The 12,751-nt window shown below is 56.6% G+C and overlaps 1 protein-coding gene across 1 annotated transcript in view; it reads right to left on the bottom strand.

The window, feature by feature from the left end:
- Positions 1 to 12,751, bottom strand: part of CACNA1E (calcium voltage-gated channel subunit alpha1 E) — a 77,442-nt gene that overhangs the window by 36,069 nt on the left and 28,622 nt on the right. Inside the window, exon 8 of the mRNA XM_032192425.1 lies at positions 9,105 to 9,208. Coding sequence (XP_032048316.1) covers positions 9,105 to 9,208 — 104 coding nt within the window. The remainder of the gene's footprint in view (positions 1 to 9,104; positions 9,209 to 12,751) is intronic.

Raw genomic sequence — 12,751 nt, 5'->3', positions numbered from 1 at the left:
TCTGCCAGAAGGGACAGTTCCAGAATGGGGGAGTTATTTGCAAGGGACATGGGATGAGCAAAGAGGGAAGGGGAGCAGCGCCCTCAGCTCCTCTCGCACAGGGCAGAGGATGGAGCACGGGGAAGGAGCCAGGGGAATTTGGAAGAAATGGAAATATTTGGCAAGAAACACAGATGTGGCAAAGCAGGCAGCCCCACGCACAGCATCCTCACACCAGCACCCTGTGTTACATGGAAGGTGACTTCCAGGAGTTCCCACACCCACACTCACACACCCCAAACACCTGGGGCATCTCCACCCACACGTTCCACCTCTACTGCTGGACACGTTGACACGCAAAAAGTGTCCCCCCCTGCAAAAAGACATCCCCCAGCACACCCATTCTCGCACAAGCATCACCAGGATGGGCCCTGCACCAAGCACCCCCGCCCCACCGTGCCCAGATGAGCAGCAGATGGGGAAGAACAAACAGCTCCGCTCCCGTTCGAGGCGAGCATCTCTCTCCCCAGAGAGCAGCAGCAGCAACCTCCAGCCTCCAAATACTCAAAAGAAGCGAAAGAATCGGTCTGTCTGCTGCAGAGGGAGTTCAAGTGCATTACCCCAGCTGAGCTATTACACCCTTAATGCTGTGTGGGCTTTTGCATGTGCGCGCGCGTGTTTGTGTGAAAAGCCCTGAATGTTCCCTGCATCTCTTGTTTAAGATCCCCAGACAATTCGAGCATTTTTAATTCCACCCCAGGAAGGTGAAGTTTCCTGCCGCTCCGGCATTAAGCATCAAATGCCTCTCCCCCTCCAGCTCCGGCTTTCAGACTGAAATGAGACTTTCTTCCTAGGGCAGGGAAGGGGGAAGAGAACAAAAGGGGAGGAAGAGAAAAAAGCAGCCTAAGCGGAGGGAAGAAGGGCGGGGGGAGAGCGAGGAGGAGACCTCCCACAGCCGGCGGGGAAAGGCGCTCGCCAGTTTGGGCACGGCATGTGAAAAACGCTCCTCGCCTGGCGCGGAGGAAAGGCAGGATGATTTTGGCTTCATCCCCCACGCCGCTTTCTGCACAGCAGCGAACTCGAGGTGCCAAGAAGCGGGGAGCTGCCATTCGCAGCCAGAGCCAGCGGGGACGCTGCCTTTGTCCCTCGGTGTCCTTTGTCCCTTGGGTGTCCTTTGTCCCTCGGAGCTGGGGGGTGCCAGAAGCAGGCACCAATGCTTCCCCGTGTCCAAGTGCTTGCTCGTGCAGCCCTAGCTTGCAAGAAGCTGGTGCCACGCACACAAACCCAGGGACACCGCGGTCCCTTCTGCTGCGGCAGCATCTCCGAGGGAGCCGCTTCCCACACTGCTGCTCCCTAATGGAGCCTAATTGCTTTTGTCCATTAGGAGGAGGAAGGGGGGCAGAGAGGAGGCATAAGAAGAAGAAGAAGTAAAAAAAATAAAGTTAAATTCAAGTTAATGAATTATTACATCTCAGAGAGACACGTTACCGAGCGGGGCAGCAGCGGGGGCTGGTGACATCTGAGAGTGGGTAGGCGATGCTGACAGATCAAGGATTGCTCAGAGCCAATTTGCAGCAGCGGGTAGAGATAGCGCTGCGGTGCGAGCACGGGGCCGGCCGCGCTGACTGGCAGCCGCCTGGGAACGCTCCAGGCACGGGGCTGGCCCCCCGGGAGGATGCTGCTCCCCGAGGTGTGCGGGTCATGGCTCACGGGATGGCACCACTCGGCTCTGCAAGGGGCTCCGGGGGGCCAATTTGAGCAGGGCATCCCTCCCCAGGCCAGGGGGGCTCTCCAAATCTGTAAAGGCAGGGTGAAAGTGTGCACAGAGAGCCTGATGTAGGGGTTTCAGCCTCCAGCCTCCTCTCTTTCCTCCATGGAAAAGCCTGTGCCGAGCACGGGGATGTGTTGGACCTGGTGTGGTTGCAGCTGTACATTTTGGAAAGCCAAAGGTGGGCACCGAGGGATGGAGGTGGCGGGGGGAGCTTGGCAAGCAGTGTGCCATCATCCTCCTGCAGGCGAGGAACCATCCAGACACCGTGCCCAGCCTTCCGTGGCGATGGGAGCAGATGGTTTGCTCCTCCCAGGGAGGAAAATTCCCGTTTAGAGCCCTGGCATTCCCCTGACACAGGGCGAGAGCATCCTGGTGGGAGACCCCAGGGGCATGGCCATGCTCAGCAGCCTCCTGCCCCAGGCTCCTGCGCCCTCACGGCAATGCTGCTTCAGCATCACTGCTCTGCAGGGCCCAGATCCAGTCTTAATAGAAGAAAACATGTTAAAGCATCCACAAAAGTGCCCCTTTTTTGGGAAAAAATAAAAATAAGGGGAAGAAAAAAAAATATCATGGGTGCTGCAGCCCACTTGTATCCTTCCAGGAGCTTCTCTGAGCCCAGAGAGGGGATACAGCACTGGTCACACCAACACTGTGCTTTCCATGCTTTGAAACAAGCCAACCATCTTCAAAGCCATCTATTCATCACCTTTCACTGCCTTTAAACGCACCTCCAACAAACCTGCTACCAAAAGGGTCTTGAAATGACCCGAGGCAGCAGGAAGGGTGGGGTGGGGAGAGGAGAGGTACTGGCTTACATGCTGGAGAGGAGGCAGCAGCAGCATGCTGCTGTGGAAAAGCCAGCTGTGGTGGGCTGTACGACAAGGAGAACCATCTGTATGGCATCAGGTAACACTTCTGCTCTGCTCAGCACCAGCAAGGTCTCGGCACACGGCTCCTGTCCAGCTTCAAGCACCACAATTTGAGGAAAAACACCCTTGCTCCAGGAGGGTGTCAGAAAAGGTTACGGGACAGAACGGACACCAGGCGGTTTGGAAAACAGGGATGAAAAGGTGCAACTCAGGAGGATCGGATGGTATTTACCCAAGAGACGTAAAGGAACCACAATAAGCGTGCTGAACTAATGGTGCAGCCTGTAACCCGGCACCCGAGCCTAAACGGAGGGTGGCAAGCAGGGAGCAGGGCTGGCAGCACCAGGCAGAATGTCTGGTGGTGGCACCGAGGTGACAGCAAAGGCTGGAGCAGGGACCCTGAGGGTCCAAAACCCCCTGACTGTACTCCTGTGGGCATGCTTACAGCGTTTAAGAGAGGCAGGTGGTGGTGGCTGCCTTCTCCCAGGGAGAAAGCTCGTGATTTAAAGCAGATTTTCCTACGGGTGCTGCTGGAAGTCTTCTACCAGGGTGAGGAATCTCCAGAGGAGAAGTCACAACTCCCAGCACCACAGGGCTCCTTCTATAAGCTGGTCCCTCAAAGGGATGTGGGCTGTTGTGGCTCCACGTCGGGTCCAAAATCAGTGGGGACACAGCCAACACTGGCTGGTTATTTTACGGGACACCTCACTTTTCCCAAGGAGCGACGCTGTTACAGGCACTGCTGCTGACGGGCAATAGGAGGAGAGAGCAGGCACCCTGGAGATCTCTCAGGCCTGGGATTTGGGCAGCTTTGAAAATAAAATCCAAAAATTCAAATAACCGGGGGATGAGCCAGAGTGGAGACAAGACAGAATGGAGACACTGGGATGGCAAAGACACATTGAACCACTGGGGCCAGCAGCACAGCCCCTCCATCCGAGCCAGCCGGGTTTTCCAGCTTCAGGTTTCCTTTCGAGGTACAGGCTGCAGTCTTTGGATCTAAACTCACAAAACCCACGGATCCCCACGGCTGGAGTCATTCCTAACCTCCCAGCTACGGCAGCCGCATCACAGTGCAGCCCCCGCTGCGTTCGAGGTGCTCAGAGCAGTGAGAAACATGGGAGAGGCTCACACTGCGCCTGCTGGTGGCGAAGGCAGCCCACTGAGCGCATTAAATACCTCCCCTCTTCTCCCCAGCAACTTCTTGTCTGCACTTGGCTCCAGTCAACAAGCTCTCACCCATCCCAGAGCAAGCTCCACCATCGTTTGGGATCGGGGCCAGGCATCTGTGTCACTGCAAAGTCCCTTGAGGATGTCTCTGGTGGAGCAGGTGCCCTGCACTTCACGGGGCCGCCAGCCCCAGGGCAGCTCAGCACCTCTGCGCACGCACCGCGCTCGCTCTCCGGGAGCAAGCAGCACTCCGTGACCCGAGAGAAAAGAGCAGCCGAGAGCTTGCAGAGCTCGTTGTTTCCAAACAGAGGAAAACAAGTCAAAGAGGGCAAACAGCACATGGAAAAAGGGAGCCAGCCGCCGAGTGGCAGCTCCAACGTTTGTCCCGAGGTGACAGCGCGGGGGTTCGCAGCTCCGTCCCCCCTGCTCGGAGGGGGTGGCATCGAAGGCAGCATAGCAGGGTCAGCCCTTGCTGCCAGGAGCGTCTGGCAGCCCAACGAGAGCAGCAGAGGTGGAAGCTCAGGGCTTTGTTCCGCTGCAGGCAGGGCAGCACCGGTGCAGGCAGCGCTGCTTCGAGCGCCCCGGGCTCTGCCAGCAATCGCTGCCCCCAGCTCACACCGCATCGCTCCTCCTATCCCCTCCCCGGATTTTGTCTCTGTAAACAGGGAGGGTTTTGTCCCCCCTTTGCACGTGACAGCAAACAGAAGGTGTGGGACCAGTGCTGCGAGTGAGCTGCAGCACAAAGCAGCCACCGATTTCCAATGTCTCATGGCGCTAACTTCCCAGGAACTGCGGAGCGCTCTAATTGATGGCTTCCAAGCGAACACAATGGATCCAGAGCTAAGCATCGAGCGTGAAACCCACAACGCATCCGCTAGGTATGTCACTCTGCTGCTGCGAAACAAACAAACAGCCTCCTACGACGTGCGGAGAGCTGGCAACGTGAAGTGATTCATTCAGGGGATCCTGCCCAACCCACCCAACACCGGCACCAAACACCCCCTTGTAACGTGGTGTTGGTCACCGTGAGTCGGCACCTTTCCAAGGCCAGAATCACCTGGGTTGGAAAAGATCTTTGGGATCATCACAGAGTCATAGAATCACCTGGGTTGGGAAGGACCTTTGGGATCATCGGGTCCAGCCATCAACCTGACCCATCTACCAAGTCCAACTCCTACAGCTATCGCCAACCAGGACAACTGAAATTAAGGAAGACCTGGAGCGAAACTCCAAAAACAACACATGAGCTTTCCACTGAGTGCTTTGTGAAGAGCGTCAAACCCCAACCTGTCCCCCCCCAGCCCACAGAGCAGATCCTCAGGAAGGCACAGAGCCCAGCAAACGCAACGTGGCTGAGACCTGCTAGCAAGTAATCCCCAAGGAGAATCAACAGGGAGCGCCACACATCCAACGCGCCGCTTTCCGGGCACACATGGTGGCATCCTGCTGTCACTGCCGACGTCCCCACCAGCTTTTCTGTGCTGTGGCAGTGTGTCTCCCTGCTTTCCCCTCCGCACACCACCCACCTCCCAGGCGTTGATCCTCTCCTTCCCAGCGCTTGGCTTCGAAGCACCTGATCCAGCTCGAACGCGGGGCCCGGGTTTTGCGCGGAGCCGTCAAAAAATAAAAAAACCCAACCCTGCCTCCGTCGAAAACGTGCGCTCGTTCCTTCAACGCCCTTATTATTAATTGCTAAAACTTAATCTTATTCATCGTTTGTTATGCCTCAAAATTGGAGAGGAAAAAAATTCAAATTAAGCCAAGTGAAAAGATTTCAGAGATGGTACAGAAGGCTCCTGGAGGAGCTGAAGAATGCTCTCCGGAGACCGGGAGCGCAGCGCTAACCCAACCTGAAAGAAAGAAGATCTTAAGACAAAGAAATCTTGCCAAATTGATCCTTTAATTATAACATTAGTCGTTTCTTTCAAAGGCTTAGTGCAAGAGCTGGGGGTGGGGGGCAGAAAAGACTTAAAGGGAGAAAAGACTTAACATCACCAGGATGAGTGGAAGCAATTAGCAGGGTTTAAATTACTCTCTTGTTTGGTACAAGGCAGATGGATCTCATTTTTCCTGCCATCGTGCTCAGCTTCTTGCTCTGCCATCGGCTCCCAGAGGACCTCTGGTTGGCACTACCACAGAGCCTCCCTGGGTCGGTCCCCATCCATGCTGCAGACCACGAGGTGCCACCGCACCGGGCCAGCATCGCTGCTCCCACCAGGTCTCTGCAGCTTCCAAGCGCTGCCACGCTGGAGATGCAGCCCGAACACGTGGATCCAAATTGGTTTGCATGGAAAACAACCAAGGAAAATGAAAAAAAACTCTACAAATTTGCAGACCTCTGCAAATCTCCAGCACGGGGCAGCTTTTGCATCCCCCTGGCTCAAGGCTGAGCCCAGCCCTGGGACACACGACCTGCTGTGAGCCTCATTCTTCCTGAGCTCCTGATCCACAGGCTGCGACGAGGCAGAAAGCAGGGCATCTTGGCTGGTGCTCCATCCTCGCTCGCTCCAGCTCTTCTGCCAGGATTATTTCAGGAGCCGTGTAGCTTTAAAAGCTGAGCAGTCACATCTCCTTGGGCTCTATACCTGCAAAATGTTCTCAAAGCGGAATGGGGCCAATTTTTTTTCCTTTTTTTTTTTTTTTTTTCCCTCTCCTTTCTGCTTTCAGTTAGAATTAATTGATCCGTAATTGCACCCATAGAGGGGAAAAGTTAATAGACACAGTAATAAATGCCAAAGCCCCAGAAGAACTTGCTCTCCAAGCCCCTGCCTGGAGCGACTCCATCTCCTCTTAATAGCCTTGCATGCGATTCCAGCGCATGTGTGCGTATTTAGAGAGAGAACTGAGGAGCCTCGCTAGGATGGAAATCATTTCTTTTCCTCTCCCACATACATTGTGCTCGGGAGCAGATGGATCCAGGCTGTTTACATCACGGAGGTCATGCCTCAGCCTAACAGTTGGGGAACTGACTGTTGGGAGAGATGCGCATCGCAACCAGGAGATTGCTAAATCTGGGCTCCGGCGAAGTTCTTCTGATGGTGGCACATTAAACAAATGTCCTCCTGCAGCCTCTTGGCACTCAGGACCTGCCTGGGGCGTCTGGTTGGTTCCTCGGTGAAAATAGTTGCGAGATGAAGCAAGAGGAGGAGGCTGGAAGAACCAAGGGGACCTTGTCAGTAGTCAGTGCAGGTTGCAGGTTTCTGCTCCTCATCGTGGGTCACGCAGATGATTTTTTGGGGTTGGCCAACGCACAGCAGCATCACTGTAACCCTGTCTCAGCCGAAGTCATGGCAAACAGGAGGGCAGAAGCCAGAGAAGAGACTCCTGCCTGCTTTTCCCCTACAATAGCAGATGGGACCGAGCACGTGGGCCACCAGGACTCGCTGCCGAGCGCAGCGCCCCGAGTTAGCAGAGCAACCGTGTTTTCAGCTGGCCACACACAGCCTTTTTTCCTTCCCCCAGAGCAGCGCTATTACACCAGGAAACATTTCTTTCCCATGGAGATGTTTCCATGGAGCTCGTCCCCAACATGACCTCCTCCTCCCCGCTCAGCCCAGAGCAGGGGGATGCGGCCGGACCCCAGCTGCAGGGCACGGTGATGGAGAGGTCACCTTTGCCTCCTGGAGTGGAGCCCGGAGCTCTCCTCCAGCACAACAGAAGGGTGAGAAGCATTAAAAACAAAACCTCAGCAAGCAGAGCGAGGCAAGGAGCCCTCACACACCTTCGCTCAAGGACGCACGGGGCGTGCATGCAGAAGCACCGAGCCTCACACCCCTCCACCAGCTCAGCAAGAGGACAGCCAGCCTCACTGCCAAGGGGGTCCCGAACCCACGGAGGGGCTGGGGACACCACAGCCCCCTTGGTGGCCTTGCACCCATGGCAGAGCCCAGCTCGCCCAGCCCCGCGGGAGCTGAGCAGCCGTGCTTTTCCCTAGGTAGCTGGCACGCCACGAGAGCATCTCCATTGCCAATTAGGCCACCCGCCCACGCGCATCCTTCCCCAATACAAACCCTATCAGCGATAAACAAACAGTGGAAATGCCAGCCGGCGCCTGGGAAGAGCCCGAGACAACTGCATCCAATTCGGCAGGCACGGGAAGGGCTGCCCCATACGGTCCCGGTGGGGGCAAGCACCCAGGGAGGGGCAGGGCACAGCCGGGTGTCCCCGCGGCCACCCCGGACTTGGCATCCCCAAGCTGGACGTGGCATAAGGAACACAAAAGTCACCCAATGCTGCTTGGGATTCTTCATCCTCCGCAAGGCAGCATGTAACCTCGTTGCAGCCTGTCCCCACAGCCCCTGCACCTGGACCTGGGGAGTTGCAAGCCACCTGGAGATGTTGAAGCCCTGCCTGCCTCTCTAGAAGCATGTCCAAAACCACCACCACCACCCCTGAACACACAGGGATATTTAGGACAATGATAGAGATGGCCAGGACCAGCTTCCACTTCGATACCCGCATCCCAAAATCACAAGCCATTAAGAAACAAGCACCAAGGAAATGTACTACATGGCTTTAAGCTCAAGGAGAAATGTGCTGCTCACAGCACCAGCCTGCACACACAGGGAAGTCTTTTTTTTCTCACCGAATGCTATCTCCGAATCCAAAAGAGCAGCTCGGAGTGCCCACAAGGCTACGTGGGGATGTTGATCACACACCAGGAGCCCAGCACAAACCCTCACGGTGCCCCCTGCCCTCACCACAGCCACCCCTCGCTCCCGACAGCCTCGCTCCCTCCCCGCTCTCTAACCCCTGCCAGAGCTGAGGATGTGCCAGTGCAACCTTGGTTCATCGTCATGGAGACGAGAAGCCTTTTTCTCTCCAAACCCAGCTTGATGGCTTGGATTAAAATCTCCGTTCCTTTGGGAAGAGCACCGAGGTGCCCCAAGCCCATCCTGTGCCCACCACGCACCAGCAGCTGGCAAATGCGCACCTCGCTGCAGACACATCCGCAGCTCATACCCATTTCCATATCGCTCCTCCGTGCCCTGACCCTGCCAGCAGGTTGCAGATTTGTGCCAACAACAACTTGCACATGACCAAAACCACAAGCTCGTCAGGAAGGAGAACCAAAGCATCTCCAACGAGGGTGATAAACAACCACCGGGCGGTGCGGAGACCATGGGGAAGGGGGAGGACACTGGTGGAGATCCCCGCCCCGGCATCCCTCCCCAGGGAGCAGAGGAGATGAGCCACATTTGGAGCAACCCCTTGCTGTGGGACAGGCGTGGAAGGGGACAGGGGGACCTGAGGGGCACAGCAGAGCAGAGTTTGGGGCTCAGGCACGGCCCGGAGGAGGACAGCATCTGGCTTACCCCGACAGCACTCCCAGGACAAGGTTGAGGACGAAGAAGGATCCAATGATGATGAGGGGGATGAAGTACAGCCAGTTCCAGGTGGCTCCTAAGGCATCATTGGTCTGGAGGGGAAAGAAAACACAGGTGTGAGGTTACACCCAAGGCAGAGGGTGGCACTTCTCCCCCCACACTGACCACACCACCCTCCTCCGGGCAATACAACCGTGCCCCTGAACCTGATGGGCTCCTGCTGTCACCCTGCTGAGTTATCCCACCCGAGCCCCAAGGAGCAAGCTGCAGCTCCAGGCAATTATTCACTGGGGCTTTAATTAAGGCAGTGCCCCCCCCCGGTACCCTGCAGCCGCTCCCCGGCCCCATTTGTCCTCGGGCGCCAGGCAGCGCGCACATGACGCCGGGCTGGAGGGTGATGCGGCAGAACGTGACTGTCTGGGGGAGGTGGCATCAATCTTGTTGCGATGAAAGGCTCTTTCTCTTTTCTCTCTCCTTCTTCTCTCCCCCCCCCCCCCCTCCCCTTCCCTTCCCCGTGCTAATTAAGCCCTCATCTTCGTCTGACTCATTGGCACTACGTCTCCCCGCCGGCCAGCGCAGGAGCCGAGCCCATCTCCTGGAAGGGAGGAGAAAGCCACCATGCTCGAGCCTTCCTCCAGTGACCAAAGTGTCCTCACCGTGCCAGCACGGAGGATCCCAGCACTTGACCAGCACACGGAAGGGGATGCTATGGGCAGAGACCCCGGTGCTGCCTGCCAGCCCCTTCCCTGGACACCCCGAATGGGTGCCTTGGCTTCACCCCATCCCGTCAGCACCTCTTTGGGGTCAGGGAAAGCACCTGTGGAGGCTCATCGCCCTCCTCCTTTGGCAGCAGGGGCACCACACATCTTCTCGAGGTCCTACTCCACCACAAGCCCCATTCCTTGGGGCCAGAAGTGAGCACGAGGATTGGGAACGGTGTATGGGAATCTCAGGCAGCCAACGCTCACCACCACCCTCCAGGGACACCCAGACCTCCCCGAGTCCTGGCTCCAGGCCACTGCTCTCCAACAGCCCCGTTTTCCAAGGCATCAGCCTTCAAGGCACTGTGCACCCCTTGGACCAAGCCCACGCAGGACTCCAGCCTGCCGTCACAGTGCCACTGGGTGCCTGCCACCCATGCTGGGACCGGTCCCTTTCGGACCTCGCCCCTGCCTGAAAGCCAGGGGATTTCCCCCAAGATGCAAAATAGCTGAGTCTTTAACGGGTGAACATCTTCCCCCAGGGCTGGGCACAGGGCAATTTCCCCAGGGTCACCAGCAGCGCCCCGACACCACTGTGCTCTGCGGGCACAGCCTAAACTGGTGGCACTGGGGACCAGCACTGCCCTGCTCCAATGGCCAGAATTTGTCCTTTTACTCCCCCAAGGATCTCGTGGCCTGAGGGGCTCGGCATTTCCCACTGCTTCTCCATCCAGCCCATCGTGGCCACCTCTGCACCCCAAGGCTGAAGCAGGCCAGCCCGTGAATAACGCACTATTCCCACTGGAAGGCTCCTCGAGCAGACGCTCTAATGGTTGCCCTACCTCTCAGCCTAAATTTATTTGTGGCCAGTTTATACCCATTTGTTCTCTTGCCAGCATCGGCCTTTGGCTTAAAGAGCTCTTCGTTTCCCATCCCGATGTGTTTATAGATAGCGATCACGGCCATCCCCAGCCTCCGCCTTGCTAGATAAAGCAAGGTTCCCCCAGTTTTCTCCTAAATCACTGCCTCTCCCTCCCTGATTTTCCTAGTAGCCCCTTCCCTGCTCCAGTCCATGGTTAATGTTCATCTTCCCAGGACACAGGAGACCTGAAAGAGCCATCCCAATGGGTCCCAGGGCACCCCAGCACGATGCTGTGAGCCTTCATCATCCTGATGGCAAACCTCTCCTCCTGCCCCTCCGCCTCCACCCTGGCACTTCCAACCACAGCAACCCGGGTTCTTAGGGGGTGTCTTCACTCTCCTCCAGCACACACGTGTCTCATCCCCATGAAACCCCACCCGCAGGTCCCAAAGCCCCATCCAGCCCCCCCTCGGAGCTGCTCCCTTCCCACCAGCTCCTCTTCGTCACCTCTTTCCCATAGCAAAAGCCTTACTATGACGAGCAGCTCTGCACGTTTCCTGCACTCAGAAAACCTGTCCTCTGCTGCCAGGTTAGCCCGGCATGACCTACCTTTGGCAAACCCATGATTCATTTTCCTCTTTTGCCTCCAAAATCTGTTCCGAAATGGCATGCAATTGAGGTCAGGCTCGCAGCCTTATTCCTGCCTGCCTTACTTTTTCCTTCCTCCCCCCGCTTTTAAATATAGGCATCGCATTCGCTCTCCTCCAGTCAGCTGGTGCCTCCCCCAGCACGCCGGAGCTGTTATAAATACGCGTTACCAGACCTGCCATTTCGTGTGCCAGCTCCCCCCAAAACGCGGGGGGAGGTGATGCCCAGCACCACAGCGATGGGCACCATGGGCTGGGGCCATGGCCACGCTCTCGGTCATGCTGCCCAACCTCTGGTTGCCTCCGTGGTTGTGTTCACCAAAACTAGGGTGAGAAGCCCATCCAGCACAGGAACCGTGCCCCAACATCCCCAGCCTTCTTCTTCCAGTGGCAGAGTGAGGAACCGCTTGCTGCCCCTTCAAGTATCCTTCATGAGGTCCGTGTTGGCTTCAGTTTTGGCACTTCTTCGGCACAAAGGTGTCGTTCTTTTTACCAAGCAGCCTGTTTTTCCCAACCCTTTGGAGCACCATTTATTTTTAATAACCTTCCTCAGTTAATAATTCATTGGCCTGGTCCCCTGTGCCTTCCCATAGGTTTTTCCCCTTGGTCATCCACCACATGCAGAGGCCAGGGCAGGCACACCACGGTACTTTAATCCCTAGTCTACACAATCCCTAGTGTCCTTGTGCTGGAGACCAGGTCCCATCGCTCACACAAGCCCTTTGGGAAACCAAGGCGCTGCCTGATGGCTGATCCTTCTTCTCCCCTTCACTTTAAAGCTGCAACCTTCTTACTATAGAATTTTAGATCCATCTCGGTTGGGAAAGACCTTCAAGATCACCAAATCCAAGCCAAGTCTCCCCATTCCCCTCGGTGCCACATCCACACATCTCCTGGATACCTCCAGGGATGGGACACCCCCACAGCCCTGCACACCCTATTACACACCTCAGCACCCAAAACACCACCACCCGTGCTTTTCCACGGCCACCTGCCCAAGAAATATGCTTGCTACCACCTTCGGGAATACCTGAGACACCATCGTGTGCCTTCAGCCTACAAGGGACCCAAGCCACCCCATGGAGCTCTGTCCTCAGGGGTGATGGAGCCAGCCCTGCATCCACCCCAGTGGGCACCCGGGCACCCCAGGGAGCAGCTCTGCTCTTTGGGCAGCCCCTGTGCTTCCGAAGGGCAGGAAAAGGCGCAGGGAGCTGCAAAAGCAGGTCTCACTCGGGGGCCAGAAATCTAAAGAAGTCTAAATATATCCCGCCGTCGAATGCAAAGCACAGGCTTGCAGCCCACACGTACCCTCCCTCAGGCTGTGCTCGCATAGGAAACTTCAGGATTTCTTTGCTGGGTTGGGGGGGGTGAAATAATAAAACAACCACAAACTCAATTTCTCCTACCTAAAAATAAGCAGAAAGC

This window comes from Aythya fuligula, chromosome 8, assembly GCF_009819795.1.
Source record: "Aythya fuligula isolate bAytFul2 chromosome 8, bAytFul2.pri, whole genome shotgun sequence".
Lineage (NCBI taxonomy): Eukaryota > Metazoa > Chordata > Aves > Anseriformes > Anatidae > Aythya > Aythya fuligula.
This window is presented reverse-complemented; position numbering and strand designations above follow the sequence as displayed.